The 20,048-nt window shown below is 49.9% G+C and overlaps 1 protein-coding gene across 3 annotated transcripts in view; it reads right to left on the bottom strand.

Annotated features, from left to right (window-relative positions):
- LOC140426737 (F-box/WD repeat-containing protein 11) overlaps positions 1–12,363 on the bottom strand; it is a 199,468-nt gene extending 187,105 nt beyond the window's left edge. Inside the window, exon 1 of one of the 3 annotated variants that reach the window (XM_072511862.1) lies at positions 12,198–12,363. In XM_072511862.1, coding sequence (XP_072367963.1) covers positions 12,198–12,242 — 45 coding nt within the window. In that variant the 5' untranslated portion in view covers positions 12,243–12,363. The remainder of the gene's footprint in view (positions 1–12,197) is intronic. The other 2 variants (XM_072511860.1, XM_072511861.1) reach the window with 2 other exon arrangements.
- Positions 12,364–20,048: the final 7,685 nt, after the last annotated feature.

Here is a 20,048-nt window from a genome sequence, read left to right as displayed (position 1 = left end):
GGAAACCGGAGCACCCGGAAGAAACCCACGCAGACACGGGGAGAACGTGCAGACTCCGCACAGGCAGTGACCCAGCAGGGAATCGAACCTGGGACGTTGGCGCTGTGAAGCCACAGTGCTATCCACTTGTGCTGCCCAATCTACATCTTTGGCGATATAATTACTAGTAGTTTATATTAGTGCTTTAGATAATGCATCTTCTTTGAATTGTATCTCGTTGGCGAATGGTAGTGCACTAAAATCAGTGAACGCATCACTGAATTTGCTGATAATGCTCTCAGTATCGTTGGAGTTTTGATGCAATCCTTTGTGGATGCTATTTATCAACTAATTTGTCACAGGACTGATCACCTAATAATGAATCCAAGCTCTCGAATACAATACAGAATGGGATGGAATAAACTGTGGTTCTTCACCACCATACTCAGGTCACAAGCACTTGATGCTTGAACCATTATAATCTCTCAGAGATGTTTTGTGATTTCTTCTAATCGGCTGAGCTTTTGGATTTTTTTAAAAATCAGTCATGCTGATTAAATTGGCTTTGGCACCAGTGTCTAACTTCAATTGGACCACTGTACTATTCACTTCACGTGGTAGCAGCCATTTGTCTTTATCAATCTCACTTATTTTAAATGCAGTATCAGTTTGCATTCTTTAAGTGCTGGAGAATTTTTTGATGTCTTCAAAAAATTATTTTTCTCTGTTATTACCCCAACAATGATGTTTCATCACTGGAGACTGTGTCTTCCACTATGCTGACTGATCTGGGGCTGAGCTTAGAGTAACGATTCTGAGCAAAGTACTTTTAACCTTTCCACCTGGAACAAAACTTGCCAAACGCTGGACACTGCCTTAATTTGTGCCATTGACCACACCTTTTACATAGAAATACTTCATTCTGATCTTTAACCTGTTTATTGGTGTACGAGGACCTGCAGGACCTGCAACTTCGGTCTAAGAAGATGTCGCCATTACTGAGATACATTTTAGAATGCTGTGCTGCTAGCTCGTGAGCCTCTCAAATCTTAATTGTTTGTTGCAAGGACAGCTCCGATCCCCTCAGCATATTTTCATTCACACCAAACACAATTTTGATTCCAAATCATGGAAGATTCCACCACAAACAAATTACAGGTTTTCGCTTTTAACTTTAAATCAGTGATGAAATGATATATGGTCTCTCCTGACTTCTGTAAGCGTGATCGAAACAATTAGCTTTCAAAATTTCACTCTTTCTGGGCGTGCAATGTTTATCAAATCACTTCATTACATTTTTTACTGTCTTCATCGTTTGCAAATTTAAACGTATTAAACACAGCAATTGCTTCAGGCCCTGTCACTGTTAGGAGCATCGCTACCTTACTTGAATCTGATTGATCTCCTAAATTTACTACAGTAAGATTAAATTGTTGCTCAAACATACGGCAGTTGCTGTCCACATTACCATGAAATCTGAGACTCATTGGTGGCTTCAACGACTCCATGTGGTTCATTCTTGCAGTCTGCAAAATCTTCAAATCTCTGGACCGCGTGGCTTCACTTGATGATGTGATAGCTTTTTCCTTCGTGTTTAATACCATCCAACCCTGGTACCAAGTAATATTCTTTTCGGATGTCCTGATTTATATTACAAGAATACTTGTAGCTAAAGCTATAAATGATTTATTAACATTAACTGTGGGTCAACTATATTCAAAACAACTGAAGAATAACAGTATTAACATGCACAAGCAACCTCTCTCTTCCAGCTCCCTAGTCAGTCTGAGGTCATCTTACTCTAAGATTCACTTACATAATAATGAGACTCCTAGTGGTCAGTCAGTGAATTACAACATAACCATGATATCACTACATAGATCAGTAGAATTAACACAAATGAACAATCAGTGAAAAATCAGATAGTACATGAATAAGAAACAAAAGGTTTTGTTTTAAGCAGAGAGCACATCGGATTAACATTTGACAAGGAGGCCATTGAGCCCATCTCATCTGAACCAATTCTCTAAAATCAGCCATCTACTTGAGCTCGGTCTCCCTATCCTTCCTTCATAGACATGCAAATTATTTATCCAATTCCTCTTCAAATATTAAGGTTTGTACTTCCATTACCATTTCTGACAGCATCTACCAGGTGCCAACACTGGGGTGAAAAATAAACTCCTTTTGATAGAGCATGACTTGAACTTTCCACAAAGAAAAAAAAATAGTATTTAGATAGTGTTTTTCATGATCACTCAACATCTCAGTGTACTTTACAGCCAATGAGGTACTATTTAAAAGTGGTCATGTAAATTAGGAGTAGACCTCAAGCCTGCTCCGCCATTCAATAAGATCATGGCCTCTACTTTCCATCTACTCCAACACCCTCTGACTCCTTCGCCAATCTTAAAAAGTCTTCAATGACCCTACCTCCACTTACTTCTGCCGAAGAAAATTTCACAAACTAACAGGCCGTCTGACAGAAAAATTATCACCTCCGACTTAAATGGGTGATCCCTTATTTTTAAACTGGGTGTTCCTAGTTCTAGTCTCTCCTACAAGGAGAAACAACGGAACACGTCCTTTCAGGCTCTACCTGTGTCCCCTCAGAATTTAATATGTTTCAATAAGATCACCTCCTAATCTTCTAAACTCCAATGGATACAGGTCAAATCTGTCCTCCTTCATCCTAGGGATCAGTCCAATGAACCTTCTCTGAACTGCTTCCAATGCAACTATATCCTTTCTTAAATAAGGAGACCAAAACTGTTCACAGAAAGCCAGATGTGGTCTCACCAATGCCCTATACAACTGCAGTAAAACATCGCTTTGATATTCCATTCATCTTGGAATAAACAACAACATTTCATTTGCCTTCCTAAGCATTTGCTGTACTTGCAAACTAGCGTTTTGAGATTAATGTACCAGGACACCCAGATCCCTCTGTACCTCAGAGTTCTGCAATCTCTCTATACTACTATTCTACTCTTCCTGCCAAAGTGGACAAGTTCACATTTTCCCCACAGTATACTCCAAACTCACTCAACCCATGTCCCTTTGCAGACAGTTTATGGCCTCTTTACAGCTCACTCTCCTACCTAGCTTTGTGTCATCAGCAAATTTAGCAACTTTCCATTCAGTCACAGTATACTAATATAGGGAGAAGACGAGTCAGTTTTTGGCTTATCAATTAAGGCAGGGGATAGGGAGATCCTTCAGGTGAGGACCTAGAGGGTAAGTTGGTCTCCGATCCGGAGGAGGTGAATGGGATGTTTAAAGCTTATGAGAAATTATATTGGTCAGAATCAGCTAAAGATGGATGCAGGATGATGGAATTTTGGGGGAGTGTGGAGTTTCCCAGAGCGGATGTTGAGCTGCGGAAGGAGCTGGAGGCCCTCCTTTGTTTAAAGGAGATCGAGCGCGTGTTGAAGCATATGCAATCAGGGAAGGCACCGGACCGGATGGGTTCCCACTGGAGTTCTATAAAAAGTTCATGGATCAGAGTTGCTGGCCACGTTCAAAAGACTCTTGGAGCGGGGCGTTCTCTCCGGGACATTGGGACAGACGTACATTTTGCTGCTGTTGAAGAAGAAGGACCCCAAAGACTGTAGGTCATACCGTTCTTAGTGTATTTGGGGCAGCACGATTGCACAGTGGTCAGCACTGCTGACTCACAGCGCCAGGGACCTGGGTTCAATACCGACCTTGGGTGACTATCTGTGCGGAGTCGGCATGTTCTCCCCGTGACTGCGTGGGTTTCCTCCGGGTGCTCTGGTTTCCTCCAACAGTCCAAAGATGTGCAGGTTAGGTGGATTGGCCATGCTAAATTGTCCCTACATGTCCAGAGATTAGATGGGGTTACAGGGATAGGGCAAGGGATTGGGCCACAGTAGGGTCTTTCAGAGGGTCAGTGCAGGCTCCATGGACCTAATGGCCTCCTTCTGCACTGTAGGGATTCTATGATTTCAAAGAATTGGTCACTGCTGGAGTTTGGAGTTTAAGGGTGATGGGGGGCTCACTTGTTTAGGGGGGGGGGGGAAAGAGTCTTTGCAAAAAAAGTGCTTGTTGATGAAATCTTGTTGAGGAATGTGTTACGGTTCATGTCTTTTATATTATTTTGTATGAAATGTTATAAAAATCATTTCCAAAAAAAAAAAACACATTCAGTCCCTTCATCCAAGTCATTGATCTGGATTGTAGATGCTCGAGGCCCAGCACTGATCCCTACGGTACTCCACTCGGCACAGCTTGCGAACCCCAAACTGGCCCATTAATTCATACGGTGTTTCCGGTTAGTTAACCAATCTTCTATCCATGCCAATATGTTAACGCTCTCTGCACAGCCAACAACAGCCCCCCTCGCCCACACCATAAGCTCTTATCTTGTGCAGTAACTTTTTATATAGCACCTGATCATAATGCCTTCTGGAAATCCAAGTACACCACATCTGCAGGTTCCCCTTTATCCACATTGGTTGTTATTTTCTCAAAGAACTCTGATAAGTTAGTCAAATCACATTTCAGTTATCACTCTTGTAATGTAGGAATGAAGAAATTGAGTGTAAATCACTGCATTTTAGGCTACGGTGTGTCTGTACTAATCAGCTAAATGAATCATCGAGATACTAGCTTGTCACATGAAGATTCCTGAAGACACTGTCTCACTCACAAGGACAGTTAGAAGGACCAGCAGCACTCCCTCACCAACATGTCTTTTTTTTTAATCATGTGCGCTTCATGCAAAGCTTTCCAGCCAGGCCCCATTCTGGTCATATTTGACTACATTTTCCACAAGGAACCCAGGCTGGTTCCTCCTTTCCCTCAACACCCTAGCCTTGGGACCAACTGCTGCACCCAAATATCAGGAGCCTTTGCACCGGATATGCAAACCTATCTTTTGGCAGCAGCTTTGCTTCACATTTGGTTTTAGGAGCCTCCATCCTAATCAGCTGCACGTACAAGCCCCCAGGGGGTCATAACCACAGTCAGCTCCCATTTCCTTGCAGCACACTGGTAGACACCTAGGCTTTCCACATTCACAAATCCACAGCGATAGGGCATTGCACTCTCTTACTCCAAAGAGCAAGGTCAATGAGTCGTGCATCTCGACAACTCGCTGTATAAGTACTCCAAAAACACCTCAAAATCAGCCAAGAGCACCTCCAAGATGTCTTTTGAAGTTTTAAAAATATATTTTTTTATTAAGGTATTTGCAACATTTTTATAAAAATAACATTAACATGGTAAAATAAACATTTTCCCACCCAACCCAATCTTCATACACCTCAACCATCTGACACCCATCTGCCCATCCCCGCCCCTCTTCAGAATGCTGCTTCTGCCGACATTTTAATTTTCCCCGAGAAAGTCGGGGAACGGCTGCCACCTCCAGGTGAACCCCAACATTGACCCTCTCAAGGCAAACTTTATTTTCTCAAGACTGAGAAACCCAGCCATGTCACTAACCCAGGTCTATACACTCGGGGGCTTCGAGTTCCCTCCACATTAAAAGGATCCATCTCCGGGCTACTCGGGAGGCAAAGGCCAGGACGTCGGCCTCTTTCACTCCCTGATGTTCTGACACTCCAAAGATCGCTACCTCCAGACTAGGCACCACCTGTGTTTTTAGCACCGTGGACATTGCCTTCGCAAACCCTGCCAAAACCCTCTCAGCTTCGGGCATGCCCAGAACATGTGGACATGGTTTGCTGGGTTCCCGCACACCTCGCACATTTATCTTCTACCCCGAAAACGTGCTCATCCTCGCCGCTGCCATGTGTGCCCGGTGGACCACCTTAAATTGTGTTAGGCTAAGCCTGGGCGAACGATGAGGAGGAATTGACCCTGCTTAGGGCATCTGCCCATAGACCCGCCTCTATCTCTCCTCCTAGCTCGTCCTCCCGTGGGCCGTGGGCAGCACGGTAGCATAGTGGTTAGCACAATTGCTTCACAGCTCCAGGGTCCCAGATGGATTGGCCATGATAAAAAAATTGCCCTTAGTGTCCAAAAATTACCGTTAGTGTTGGGTGGGGTTACTGGGTTACTGGAGGTGTGGGCTTTGGTAGGGTGCTCTTTCCAAGAGCCGTGCAGACTCGGTGGGCCGAATGGCCTCCATCTGCACTGTAACTTCTATGACTAAAAAAGATAACATTTTAAAGAAAGAAAAAAAATATATATATATATATATAAAAAATAGGGCAGCACGGTAGCATTGTGGATAGCACAATTGCTTCACTGCTCCAAAGTCCCAGGTTTGATTCCGGCTTGGGCCACTGTCTGTGCGGAGTCTGCACATCCTCCCCGTGTCTGCGTGGGTTTCCTCCGGGTGCTCCGGTTTCCTTCCACAGTCCAAAGATGTGCAGGTTAGATGGATTGGCCATGATAAATTGCCCTTCGTGTCCAAAATTGCCCTTAGTGTTGGGTGGGGTTACTGGGTTATGGGGATAGGGTGGAGGTGTTGACCTTGGGTAGGGTGCTCTTTCCAAGAGCCGGTGCAGTCTCAATGGGCCGAATGGCCTCCTTCTGCACTGTAAATTCTATGAAATCTCCCACTTGCCCTTAAGCTCCTCCACCGGGTTTCCTCCACCTCCAACAGCTCCTGGTATCTGACACCCTGCCCTCCCCCACCCAGGTACCGGAAACTACTCTATCCTGAATCCCCCATGGCGGCGGCAGCGGAAAGGCCGGCACCTGCTTTCTCAGGAAATCTCGCACTTGCAAATATGTAAAACCATTCCCTGGTGGCAGTTTAAATTTATCCTCCAGCGCCTTCAAGCTCCCATCTACAAACAGATCCCCCATCCTGATAATTGCTGCCCTCTGCCAGCTCTGGAATCCGCCATCCAGCTTGCCCGGTGCAAACCTGTGGTTGTTACAAATCGGGGTCCAGACCGACGCACCCTCCACCTTCCTATACCTCCTCCGTTGCCCCCAGATCCTCTGTGCCGCCACTACCACCGGACTTGTGGAGTATCGGGCCGGCGAGAACGGCAGAGGTGCCGTTACCAATGCTCCCAGACTGGTGCCTTTAGAGGCCTTTTGAAGTTTAACCACTGCGGTAATGTTAAGAAAACAGTAGTCAATTTACACAGCAAGGCCCCACAAACAGTGATAAGGACCAGGTAATCTGTTTTAGGTGTCGGTTGGGGAAAACATATTGTGGGTGTAAAAGGGATATCTTTTACACCCACAAAGATATCACCTCCTACAGTACTGAATAATACTCAAGTCTCTGGAGTGGGGCTTGCACCCTCGGCCCTCTGACTCAGTTGGTAGTGTTAGCAACTAAGCGGAGACGTCTGGGCAGAAAGCCTGGGGTTGGGGAAACTGCGACACCAAAAAAGTACCATTTTAGCTCCTAACCAGACAAATCAAGGTACAACCCTCTGTCTTTCAGCCAGACAAATTATACACAGGAGACGTGTTGAAAATGCAACATTCCATAGTGCCTAAGAGACATGGCATGTTAATACCACTCTCTCAGTTAACGGTTAAAGCTTCTCAAAGTACAGAAATATTCTGAACATACCTTCTCAAAATTCAACACCTTCTCAAAACTCAACAATCAGCTACAGAAAGTAAGCTATAAAAACTCATCGGGAAGGTCAACATTTGGGGCCATTAATTAATGGTCAGTAATAAATTCAACAGGGAATGCAAGAGAAATCTTTTTACCCAGAGAGTGCTGAGAAATTAGGAACTCCCCAACACAGTGGGTGATTAAGGTATAGAGTAAAGATTTATGCAGAAGCTAAATAAGTGCGAGGGAGAAAGTGATAGAAAACTGGGCAGCACTGTGGTTAGCACTGTTGCCTCTCAGCCAGGGACCGAGGTTCAAGACCAGCCTTGGGTCACGGGTTTGCACACTCTCCCAGTGTCTGCGTGGGTTTCTTCCAAGTGCTCCACTTTCCTCCCACAGTTAAAAGATGTGCAGGTTAGGTGGATTGGACATGATCAATTGCCCCTCGGTGTCCCGGTCGGGAGAGTGGGCCTTTTGGAGGGTCGGTGCAGACTTAATGGGCCAAATGGCCGCCTTCTGTACTATAGGGATTCTATAAATATGTTGATAGGGCGACGAGGGGAAAGGCATGAAGCGAATGGGCAATTGAGCTGTACTGGAAAACAAGGGGTGTGTGTTAGGCACTGTTGGTATTGGTGATGACAGTGACGGGTTCCAAAAAACACCCCACAAAAGACACCTGTCACATATTGAAGTGTGGTTTAAGTGGGACTTGCGTCTAGTGGACACAACAGTTTGTACTTCTCCAACTCCTTTGCTGTAGTATAATGATCCAAAGAGCTTCACAGGAGTGCTGTCAAACCACATAAGGAGCTATTAGGACAGATGAACGAAAGCTTGGCTTTGTGGGGGGGGGGGGGGGCACAGCAGGATTTAGGGAGGGAATTCCAGAGTTTGGGGCGCAGAAAGGTGAAGGTACAGCAGCTCCGCCAACGTGGAGTGATTAAAACCAGAGATGAACAAGAAGAGCACAGATATCTCAAAGAATTGTGGAGGGAGAGACGATTAGAGATAGGGAGGGGAAAGACCCTGGTGGGATCTGAAAAACGAGAATGCTAAATTTTAAACCGAGGCATTTCTTAAGCGGGATGTAATGTCAATGTCGATCAGTGAGCACAAGAAAACAGGATTTGGTGGGAGTTAAGACATGCACAGAAGAGATTTGGATAGCCTCCAACGGAAGAGTAAGTTGATACAATCAAATTCAGAAATGACAAAGACATGGATAAGGGTTTCAGCAGCAGATGAACTAAAGCAGGGTTGCAGTTGAGCGATATTACTAAATCTGCAGAATTAGCGAGTCTAGATATGTGGTCAGAAGCACATCATGGAACCAAATATGACACCGTTAGATGCCCATAAGGAGAGTCAGTGGCTCGGGAACAGCGTTGGTGGAGTTAGGAACTAAAGGCATTGGTTTAGCACTTCTCAGTATTTAATGGCAAGTTGATTTCTGCTCACTCAGTACTGGATGCTGGACAAGCAGTGTGACAACTGGCGGCGTTGCGAGTGGAGGTCGAGATGGCTGTTGTCGGCTTACCTGTGGAAAGCAATACGGCGTTTTCTGGGTGCAGTCACTTTGGGGCAGCATGTAGGTGAGAAAAGGTGGTGCCAAAAGAGAACCGAAATGTAACAAGCAGTGGCACAACTCGCATTAATGAAGCAACCAGGAACCACCCTTGCGTATGGTTTAGCCCAGGAAACTGCTTACTGATCTAATTGCTGTTTATTAAATCGCCTCCTTTCATCGTGTTAAGGAAGTGCTTCATGAGCATGTGCTGCATTATTCTTTTAGTAAACCTGCCAATATTTGAGGTAACTTCACAACTAGTGACCGTACTGTTCAATAGGCACGTGTCCTGGATGCTGGCAAATTAATTTACTGTCTATCTCAGGACACACGCACCTCAAAAAGGCATTCAGAGCCGGTTTCAATTCCATCCCATCCAAGTATTCACAGCTGCCTGCCAGAGATAACAGTGGGTACAACCATCGGCACATCCCCTTCCCCTGCTCCCACCCTATTGTGTTTGGCCCAAAAAGTCAACAGTACTGCTCTTTCCACGAGTTTGATTGGCATTCTGTATGATTCAGTATCAAACTGTTCTTACCCGCAGAAAGAAGCAGTCTCTTTTAATTAAAAGCCTACCAGTGCCTGCATCCTGAAGTTTCTCACTCTCAACCTACAACCAATACTGGTATAGCAGACGACCACAAGCCCTCACAACAACTATGTGACAACATTCTTACTTTAGTCAACACTGAAAGCCACTTCAAATAAAAGCCATGAATCCCATGTAACGCAACATGGAATAAGGGGCATTACCGGCACGGCACTTATGTTTTTGAAGTTGAGGATTGGCCTCAGAAACACAATGTCCACAGGTGCTAACCCTCTGGATATCTTCAAGGAGGAACTGGACCACTTCCTGACTTGAGCAGGCAAAATCTTTCCATGTAACACTTGGTCCTTGTGACCCAACCTCTGGGGATGCTTTCAGTATTCAGCAGTAATAGGAGAGGACATTTCCAGAGTAATTCTTTTCCTGTTTTTTTTTTTGCCTCTCACAGGAGAAGTGCTTGTGTTATGATGTTCCAGCCATACGGAAGTGCAGAACTCGCTCGCCAGAACTGCTGCAGTTTCTCTGCCCGTTAACTTACTTGTGCTCCAAAACACAACACCGTTCGATGGAGCTCGTTCAATATAAGGAACTTTAGACACAGGGAAATGGAAGCCGTGATTTTCAGGCACTCACTCGAGTATACAGCCTGCCTCTCAAACAAGTCACCCTAAAATGTCCCATTGCAACATTTATCCAGCCTGCTGCTCTCCGAGATAGTTTATTATCTTACATCGCAAACCAACATGACACTGGCTCGAGTTACACAGAACTTCAATCAAAATTCAGTGCTTTAGACCGTTTCCTGTACCCACCCACAATGCCCTCTGCCTTTCCCCCAACAGTGCCCTCCACCCTTTCCCATAGCCCCCCACAAGGCCCTCGGCCCAATCCTGTACCCCACCCTCTGCCCTTTCCTGTACCACTCACAATGCCCTCTCCCGCACCCCCCACAATGTCCTCTGCCCTTGCCCGCAACCCCCACAATGCTCTCTGCCCTTTCCCGCACCCCCCACAATGCTCTCTGCCCTTTCCCAATCCCCCACCCTCTGCCCATTCCCCTATCCCTCACCCTCTTCCCATTCCCCTACCCCTCACCCTCTGCCATTCCCATACCCCCCACCCTCTGGCCATTCCCCCCACCCTCTGGCCATTCCTGTACCCCCCCACCCTCTGGCCATTCCCGTACCCATTACCCTCTGCCCTTCCCTATATCCCAACCTCTGCCCATTCCTGTACCCCCCACCCTTTCCTGTACCCTCCTACCCTCTGCCTTTCCTGTACCCCAACCCTCTGCCCTTTCCTGTGCTCCCCACCCTCTGCCATTTCCTGTACCCTCCCACCCTGTCCTTTCCTGTATCCCCCATCCTCTGCCCTTTCCAATACCCCCCCTTTCCTGAACCCACCCACAATGCCCTTTCCAGAACCCACCCACAATGCCCTCTGCCCTTTCCTGTACCCACCCACAATGCCCTTTCATGTACCCCCCACAATGCCCTCTGTCCTTTCCTGTACCCCCCACAATTCCCTCTGCCCTTTCGGTACACCCCACTCTTTCCTGTAGCCTCACTCTGCCCTGTGCCGATTTCTATACCCCCCTACCCTGTGCCAATTCTTATACTCCCCACCCTGCCCTTTGCCAATTCCTGTACTTCCACCACCCTGCCCTCAGTAGTTTCCCATACTCCTCCACCATGCCCCTTCCCAAAAGCACCACACTGCCTCTTCCTGTATCTCTCCAACCTGCTCCATCCTGTACACCCCACAATGCTAATCCTGTGAATCCTTTGAATGCCAACAGTGCAGAAGGAGACCATTCGGCCCATCCAGTCTAGACTGACAATCGGAAAGAGCACCCTACCTAGGCCCATTCTCCCACCCTAACCCAACTTAGCCCACACACCTTTGAACTGTGGGAGAAAACCAGAGCACCAGGAGGAAACCCACAGACACAGGGAGAATGTGCAAACGCCACACAGTCACCCAAACCCGGGTCACTGGCACTGAGGCAGCAGTGCTAACCATTGTTACACTATCCACTCTGCTCCCCTGTACAGTGCCCTTTCCTGTACCCTTCCTGTTCCCCTTGTACCCAGCTCCCCCGATTCCACCGTACCCTGCTCCCTATTCCCTCGTTCCCTCCCTTCCTGCCCCCTGTCCCTTCACCTATTCTCCCCATACCCTGTTCCTTCTTGCTCTCTGCCCCCTACCCCCGTTCTGCCCCTTCCTGCTCCCGGTTCCCCCGTCTCTTCCCGCTCACCCCCGTACCCAGTCTCCCTGCCCCCGGTGCCCTGCCCTTTCCTTCCCACGCGTATCCTGCCCCTTCCTGCCTCCTCTGCTCCCCCCACACCCTGCCCCCCGCCCGGATGCCTCCCGGCTCATTGGGATTTCCCTCTTGTCTCTGCTAACCGCGGATGATCTGAATGAGACGCTTTCGGCGCTCCTGCAGGAACCCCGACCTTTGCCGGCCCCCCGGAGCCGGATGCCGGCCTGGTGGGACGCGGGCCCCATGCCTCTCGGGGCCGGCCCGGGCTCCGCGCTCCCAGACCCGCCGCCTGTCCCCGCGATTCACTCACCATCAGCTCGATAGTTTTATCCTCGATCACTGACTCGGCCTCCATATCGATCAGAGTCAGGGTGATTGGTTTCTGGTTTCTGGTTTCCCCCCCCCTCCCCAGGCCCTCGCTCGCAGCCTCTCGCTTCACTTTCCCCCCGGGCCTGGGCCCCGGCCCCGATCCAAACCGAGCCAACACCAGCGCCTGACGCAATCACGCTGCAGCAAGGAACCGCCCACTTATTGTAACGTCATCGCGCTCTGACGTCCTCGTTCCATGACGGTTCAGGTGGGCTCCGCCCATTCCGTCCAGTCCCCGCCCACTCTAACCAGACTCCGCCCCTTCTGTCCAGACCCCGCCCACTCTAACCAGACTCCGCCCCTTCTGTCCAGACCCCGCCCCTTCTGTCCAGACCCCGCCCCTTCTGACCAGGCTTTGCCCAGACTCCGTCCACTCTGCCCAGATCCCCCGAATCTACCTGAACCCCACCCAGTCTGCCCAGCCATGTCCACTCTACCCAGACCCTGCACCCAGACTGACTACCTAGCCGAGTTCATCTCCCTCACCCCAGAAAGACTAATTAACATTAGTCCTGTGCAGGAGGGTGTCATGATATGCAGACAACATAATGATATACAGACAAGCAGCTAATGGACACAGAGAACAGGACATGACCAATAAGCAGACAGGACACTCGGGTGGGATCTGACTTTAAATGACATGAGGCACTCACACTCTGCCTCTTTCCATTGATGAACATCTAGAGAGTCAGTCAAGGGTGTTGTTACAATCTCACACCTCCACCAAATGGCTAAGAGCTAGTCTGGTTCAGTCAGACAGAGAGTTAGCAGAGAGTCGAAATCACAGAGAACTGTGCTAACTGTGCTATTAGTTCAATAAACCTGATTGAACTAACTTCAAGGTCTGGAGTATCTTTCTGATCTAAGCTGCATCCAGTTGCAGCCAGTGTTAGACCTAACACGACATGATACCAGGAGATTAATAATTTAAGGTGGCTTATCTCAGTCTGTTCCGTGACGACCAGGAATGTATCCCGGCACCATGGAGAAGATTCAGGCTCCTCACCAGCTCAGGACCTCCGGCAATCTCAGCGCCAACTGGCGGACATTCAAGCAAAAGTTTCTGCTGTACATCGCAGCCTCAGACCTCGTGGGTGCGTCTGATGCAAGAAAGATCGCGCTTCTCCTTTCAACAGCGGGTGATCAAGCCATCAAACTCTTCAACTCGTTTAACTTCACCGAAGGCCAGGACAAGACAAAGTTTCAGACCACCCTGGACAAGTTCGATAGTCACTGTGAAGTGGACACCAATGAAATCTTTGAGCGCTACATATTCAAACAACGTCTTCAAGGTAAAGATGAATCTTTCAATGCCTTCTTAACTAGCCTCCGCCTGCTAGCGCTGTCGTGCAACTTTTGTGATATTGCTGACTCCATGATCAGAGACCAAATCGTGTTTGGAGTTCACTCTGATCCTCTGAGAGAGCAGATCTTAAATATCAAGCATATGACCCTGCCAGTCGCGATTGAAACATGTACAGTACATGAGCATGCAAAAAATTGGTATTCCCAATACAAATCGGCTGACAATGAGAAACTTGCCTCCCACGGGGCAGTGAGTGTGCAGGCCATCTCCCGGATGCAGCGCCTCAGCATTGAAGACTGCGGCCATCTCACGCGCTTTTCCCGGAGCCCCTTCTGCAGGTCTGCACCACCAGTCAGACGCCAACGCTCCGAATTCCGACGATGGCGCGTCCAGAATGTGCAATGACGATTATAGGATTCTGATCCTGGCAGTACAACGGATCCAGAGGACGAGTGCCTGGAGTCCGCCTACCGAGTTGGCATCTTTACCACACGTGAACATGCCACACCTAACTCATCTCGCATTCAGTCCATCCTCGCTGTGGATTCGGAGGGCGAATGGCGTGCGGTGATGCAGGTCAACTGCTGCTCCATCCAGTTCAAGCTGGACACAGGTGCTTTTGCCAACCTCCTCTCACAGGCAGATTTCAAACGCATCAAGAAGCCCCCCAAGGTCCTTCCAGCAGCCTGCCAGCTCCTCTTCAAGGTCTGGAGTATCTTTCTGATCTAAGCTGCATCCAGTTGCAGCCAGTGTTAGACCATTATACCTAACACGACAAGGGGCACGGTAGCACAGTGGTTGGCACAGTTGCTTCACAGCTCCAGGGCCCCAGATTCGATCCCAGCTTGGTTCACTGTCTGTGCGGAGTTTTCACGTTCTCCCCGTGTCTGCGTGGGTTTCCTCCGGGTGCTCCGGTTTCCTCCCACAGTCCAAAGCAGGTTAGGTGGATTGGCCATGCTAAATTGCTCTTAGTGTTCAAAAAGGTTGGATGGGATTGCTGAGTTAATGGGTTGGGTCGAGTTGTGGGCTTGTGACTCTTTCCAAAAGTCCAGTGTCAACTCGATGGGCTGAATGGCCTTCTGCACTGTAAGTTCTCTGATTCGGCCCTTTGAGCATGCCATTTGATGTTATTCTAGTGACTATAACTCAGAAGTATTTAATTGGCTGTAAAGTGATTTGGGACATGGTGAATGGTGTAGTATAAATGTAGACTTTGCCTTTCTTTCATTACAGCTGCATGTAGTGGGCAGAGTAACTGTAATGATGCTGAAATTGAAGGTCCAATGCTGAGTCAACCAATCACTGGATGTTATGAAAGTTTCTACAACAAAATCTCTACATCTCAAAACAATTCACCTCTGCAGTCATCCCCCCAACCTCCTACAAACCTCTCCAAACTTTCCCAAAAATTTCCCCTAAACTCCTACTCCAGTCTCCGCTACATCACCCCCTCAAATCGGCCCTAACCTCCCCCGACCCTGACTATAACCTGCCCCCAACTTTTCTTCCAACCGCTCCACAGCACCCCTCCAACCCCTCCATGGCGGCACTGTAGCACATTGGTTAGCACTGTTACTCCACAGCGCCAGGGTCCCAGCCTCTGCAGAGACTGCACGTTCTTCCCGTGTCTGCGTGGGTTTCTTCCAAGTGCTCCGGTTTCCTCCCGCAAGTCCCGAAAGGCGTGCTGTTAGGTGAATTGGACATTCTGAATTCTCCCTCTGTGTACCCGAACAGGTGCCGGAGTGTGGCGACTAGGGGATTTTCACAGTCACTTCATTGCTGTTTTAATGTAAGCTTACCTGTGATAATGATAAAGATTATTATTATTGTCCACCCTAACCTCCCCCAACTCCCCAATTAAACCTACATAAAACCCCAACTCTAACTTCCTCTTCTAACTTCCCCCACAGCACCCCCTCCAATCCTCCCTAACCTTCCCCAACCCCCATAAACTCCCCTCACCCTGACTCTAACCTCCCCCCAATCTTACCTCTAACCTCCACGCCCCCCCCCCCCCCCACACCCCCATCTGCCAAATACCTCCTTCACCTCCCTCACAAAACTGCCTGAGGGTTGGAAGCAGCAGCAGAGCAACTCAGTGAAATTGACACTGACTCTGTGTGGCACACAAAGACTCCGTGAGACAAATAGAGTGAAGTCGATGAGGCTTTATTAAGCGTGTCTGTTCCCCAGCAGCCCGATAGTAAACTGGCCTGCGGGGGAAGGCACCGGCTTCTTATACTTCGCCTTCAGGGCGGAGTATGAGGTCAACGGCCAACCAGGACCCGGGATCTGTCAGCCAATGACATTAGGGCTTCCAGTCCCACATGACCCCCAATACATACTACCACATTCACCCCTTGTCAAAAATGAACCCGGCGGGGTAATGCTTCGTATGGTGGTAAGGGTTTACAGTACTGGTCCTGGGAGGATAGAACAGTTACATGGTAGTGCCGTATTGGACAGTATCGTCCTGTTACAACTATTTACAGAGGATATAGGAAAAACAAAATGTTCATTGGACAGTCCATCTTTTTTTTACATCGACGCCACGAGTCGGTCGGGCGGTCTGGTCGTCCGTGTCGATCGCCTCGGCCCCGGCGGTGGTGGTGGTGCTTGTACCAGCGTTGTCGCCTCCGGGAGCCGCACGGTTTCAGCTGTCGGTGCAAAGGGGAGGGGGACTGATCCTCCTGGGAAGGGGGCGGTCGCGGGGTGCGGCGGTGGCAGGAAGGGGGGCGGTTGGGTTGATGGTGCCGGGGGGGTGTGCGTGGTGCCGGCGGGCGCCAGATCCCGCAGGGAGACCGTGTCCTGTCGGCCGTCGGGGTACTCCACGTAGGCGTACTGGGGGTTTGCGTGGAGGAGGTGAACCCTTTCGACCAACGGGTCCGCCTTATGTGCCCGCACGTGCTTTCGGAGCAGGATGGGTCCTGGGGCCGCCAGCCAGGTCGGCAGCGACGTTCCAGAGGAGGACCTCCTAGGGAAGACAAGGAGACGCTCGTGAGGCGTTTGATTAGTGCTCGTACATAATAACGACCGGATGGAATGGAGAGCGTCCGGGAGGACCTCCTGCCAACGTGAAACTGGGAGATCCCTGGACCGTAGGGCCAGTAGGACGGCCTTCCAGACCGTGCCGTTCTCCCTTTCTACTTGCCCGTTCCCCCGGGGGTTGTAGCTGGTCGTCCTGCTTGAAGCTATACCCTTGCTGAGCAGGAACTGGCGCAGCTCGTCACTCATGAAAGAGGACCCCCTGTCGCTGTGGACGTATGCGGGGTAACCGAACAGTGTGAATATGCTGTTCAGGGCTTTAATGACTGTGGCCGCGGTCATGTCGGAGCAGGGAATGGCAAAAGGGAAGCGGGAGTATTCGTCCACTACATTAAGGAAATACGCGTTGCGGTCGGTGGAGGGGAGGGGCCCTTTGAAATCGAGACTGAGGCGTTCAAAGGGACGGGAAGCCTTAATCAGGTGCGCTCCATCTGGCCTGAAAAAATGCGGTTTGCATTCTGCGCAGATGTGGCAGTCTCTTGTGACTGTACGGACCTCCTCTAAGGAGTATGGGAGATTGCGGGACTTGATGAAGTGGTAAAACCGAGTGACCCCCGGGTGGCAGAGGTCCTCGTGGAGGGCTTGGAGGCGGTCAATTTGTGCGTTGGCACATGTCCCGCGGGATAGGGCATCAGACGGCTCGTTCAGCTTTCCGGGCCGGTACAAGATCTCATAGTTGAAGGTGGAGAGTTCGATCCTCCACCGCAAGATCTTGTCGTTCTTGATCTTGCCCCGCTGTGCATTATCGAACATGAAGGCTACCGACCGTTGGTCAGTGAGGAGAGTGAATCTCCTGCCGGCCAGGTAATGCCTCCAATGTCGCACAGCTTCCACTATGGCTTGGGCTTCCTTTTCCACTGAGGAGTGGCGGATTTCTGAGGCGTGGAGGGTTCGGGAGAAGAAGGCCACGGGTCTGCCCGCTTGGTTAAGGGTAGCCGCTAGAGCTACGTCAGAGGCGTCGCTCTCGACCTGGAAGGGGAGGGACTCGTCGATGGCGCGCATCGTGGCCTTTGCGATGTCCGCTTTGATGCGGCTGAAAGCCTGGCAAGCCTCTGTCGACAGCGGGAAAGTCGTGGTCTGTATTAGGGGGCGGGCCTTGTCTGCGTACTGGGGGACCCACTGGGCGTAGTATGAAAAGAACCCCAGGCAGCGTTTCAGAGTTTTTGGGCAGTGCGGGAGGGGAAATTCCATGAGTGCGCGCATACGTTCGGGGTCGGGGCCTATTATCCCATTGCGCACTATGTAGCCCAGAATGGCTAGCCGATCGGTGCTAAAAACGCACTTGTCCTCGTTGTACGTGAGGTTCAAGGCTTTGGCAGTCTGGAGGAATTTTTGGAGGTTGGCGTCGTGGTCCTGCTGATCGTGGCCGCAGATGGTTACATTGTCGAGGTACGGGAACGTGGCCCGTAACCCATGTTGATCAACCATTCGGTCCATTTCCCGTTGGACGACCGAGACGCCGTTTGTGACGCCAAAAGGGACCCTTAGGAAGTGGTATAATTGCCCGTCTGCCTCGAAGGCTGTGTAGGGCTCCCAGTTCTCCCGGGGCCGCGGTGGTCGGGACCCAAAATGGTGGCGCCTGCGGGTCGCACATGGCGTGCTGGGGGGGTTGGGAGGCATAGACTGCCTGTAGGGCTCCCTGTTCTCCCGGGACGGCGGCAACCACGCGGGATCGGCACACCACCGCATAGTGGCCCTTTTTCCCGCAGCTTTTGCAGATGGCTGCGCGGGCCGGACAGCGTTGTCGGGGGTGCTTCGCCTGGCCGCAGAAATAACAGCGGGCGCCCCCGGTGCGACTCGGCGTTTGGACTGCGCAAGCCTGTGGGGTGTCCGGGGGGGGGGGGGGGGGAGGGGGTTTGCCACGGCGGGTACGTACGGGGCCCAATGGCCTGCCGCGCGGTCGGGGCCGTAGGCGCGGGTATTACGCGCGGCTACGTCCAGCGAGGCTGCCAGGGCCCGTGCCTCTGAGAGTCCTAGTGACTCTTTTTCTAGAAGTCTTTGGCGGATTTGGGAGGATTGCATACCTGCAACAAAAGCATCGCGCATTAACATGTCCGTGTGTTCGTTTGCGTTCACCAACGGGCAGCTGCAGGCTCGTCCCAAAATCAGCAGCGCGGCGTAGAACTCGTCCATCGATTCTCCGGGAGCTTGCCGTCTTGTCGCGAGCTGGTAGCGAGCGTAGATTTGGTTAACTGGGCGAACGTAGAGACTTCTCAGTGCTGTGAAGGCCGTCTGGAAATCGCGGGTGTCTTCAATGAGGGTGAAAATCTCCGTGCTCACCCTCGAGTGCAGGACCTGCAGTTTTTGTTCGTCTGAGACTCGGCCTGTGGTCGATGTGATGTAGGCCTCAAAGCAAGTCTGCCAGTGTTTGAAGGCTGCTCACTGCGTGGGGGCTGATCCTCAGGCATTCTGGAATGATCCTGAGCTCCATAGTCCTTTTTAGGCACGCTTAATAAATTGTGGCGCACAAAGACTCCGTGAGACAAATAGAGTGAAGTCGATGAGGCTTTATTAAGCGTGTCTGTTCCCCAGCAGCCCGATAGTAAACTGGCCTGCGGGGGAAGGCACCGGCTTCTTATACTTCGCCTTCAGGGCGGAGTATGAGGTCAACGGCCAACCAGGACCCGGGATCTGTCAGCCAATGACATTAGGGCTTCCAGTCCCACATGACCCCCAATACATACTACCACACTCTGACAGACCAGGTTGAAAAAGTTCAGAACTCTCATGTTCCAGATTCTATATGCCGATCTGTGGCTCCGGCTGTTCAGCCTGGACAATGAGAAACTCAGTTTGCAAACAGACCCAGGCCCCACTAGCCCCTGGCCCCAGTGTTTCGCACCATTTTCACCCCCCTCTTCTGGGCCCTGTAGATAGGTTAAGTGAGTGGGCAAAATGCTGCGATATAATGTGGGGGAAAGCTGAACTTTCCACTTCGGCAGGAGGAGTAAAAAAGCAGAATATTATTTAAATACAGAGAGACTACAGGATGCTGCGCTACAGAGGGATCTGGGTGTCCTTGTACATGAATCACAAAAAGTTAACATGCGGGTTCTTCAAATAATTAGGAAGGGAAGTGAAATTTTGGCCTTTATTGCAAAGGCGATGGGGTATAAAAGTAGAGAAATCTTGCTACAACCAGCATCGGTGAGACTAGAACTGGAGTACTGAGCACAGTTTTGGTCTCCTAACTTAAGGAGGGATACACTTGCATTGAAAACAGTTCACTAGGCTGATCCCTGGGATGAAGGGGTTGACCTATGAGGACAGATTGAGCAGTTTGGCCTATTTCTTCTTCTTCGGCGATCCCTCACTAATGAGTATGATTGTCCAACTAAGAAACTCTGTGTTTCTAGTCATGAGTTCTGTGGGTCCTTGCATGGTTGATGAACACGATCTGTACACTTGGCAGGTGTTTTCAGGAGATGGGATCAGTCCTTG

This window comes from Scyliorhinus torazame, chromosome 7, assembly GCF_047496885.1.
Source record: "Scyliorhinus torazame isolate Kashiwa2021f chromosome 7, sScyTor2.1, whole genome shotgun sequence".
In the NCBI taxonomy this organism is placed as follows: domain Eukaryota; kingdom Metazoa; phylum Chordata; class Chondrichthyes; order Carcharhiniformes; family Scyliorhinidae; genus Scyliorhinus; species Scyliorhinus torazame.
Note: the sequence above shows the minus strand (reverse complement) of the source record. Positions and strands in the feature narration are given on the sequence as shown.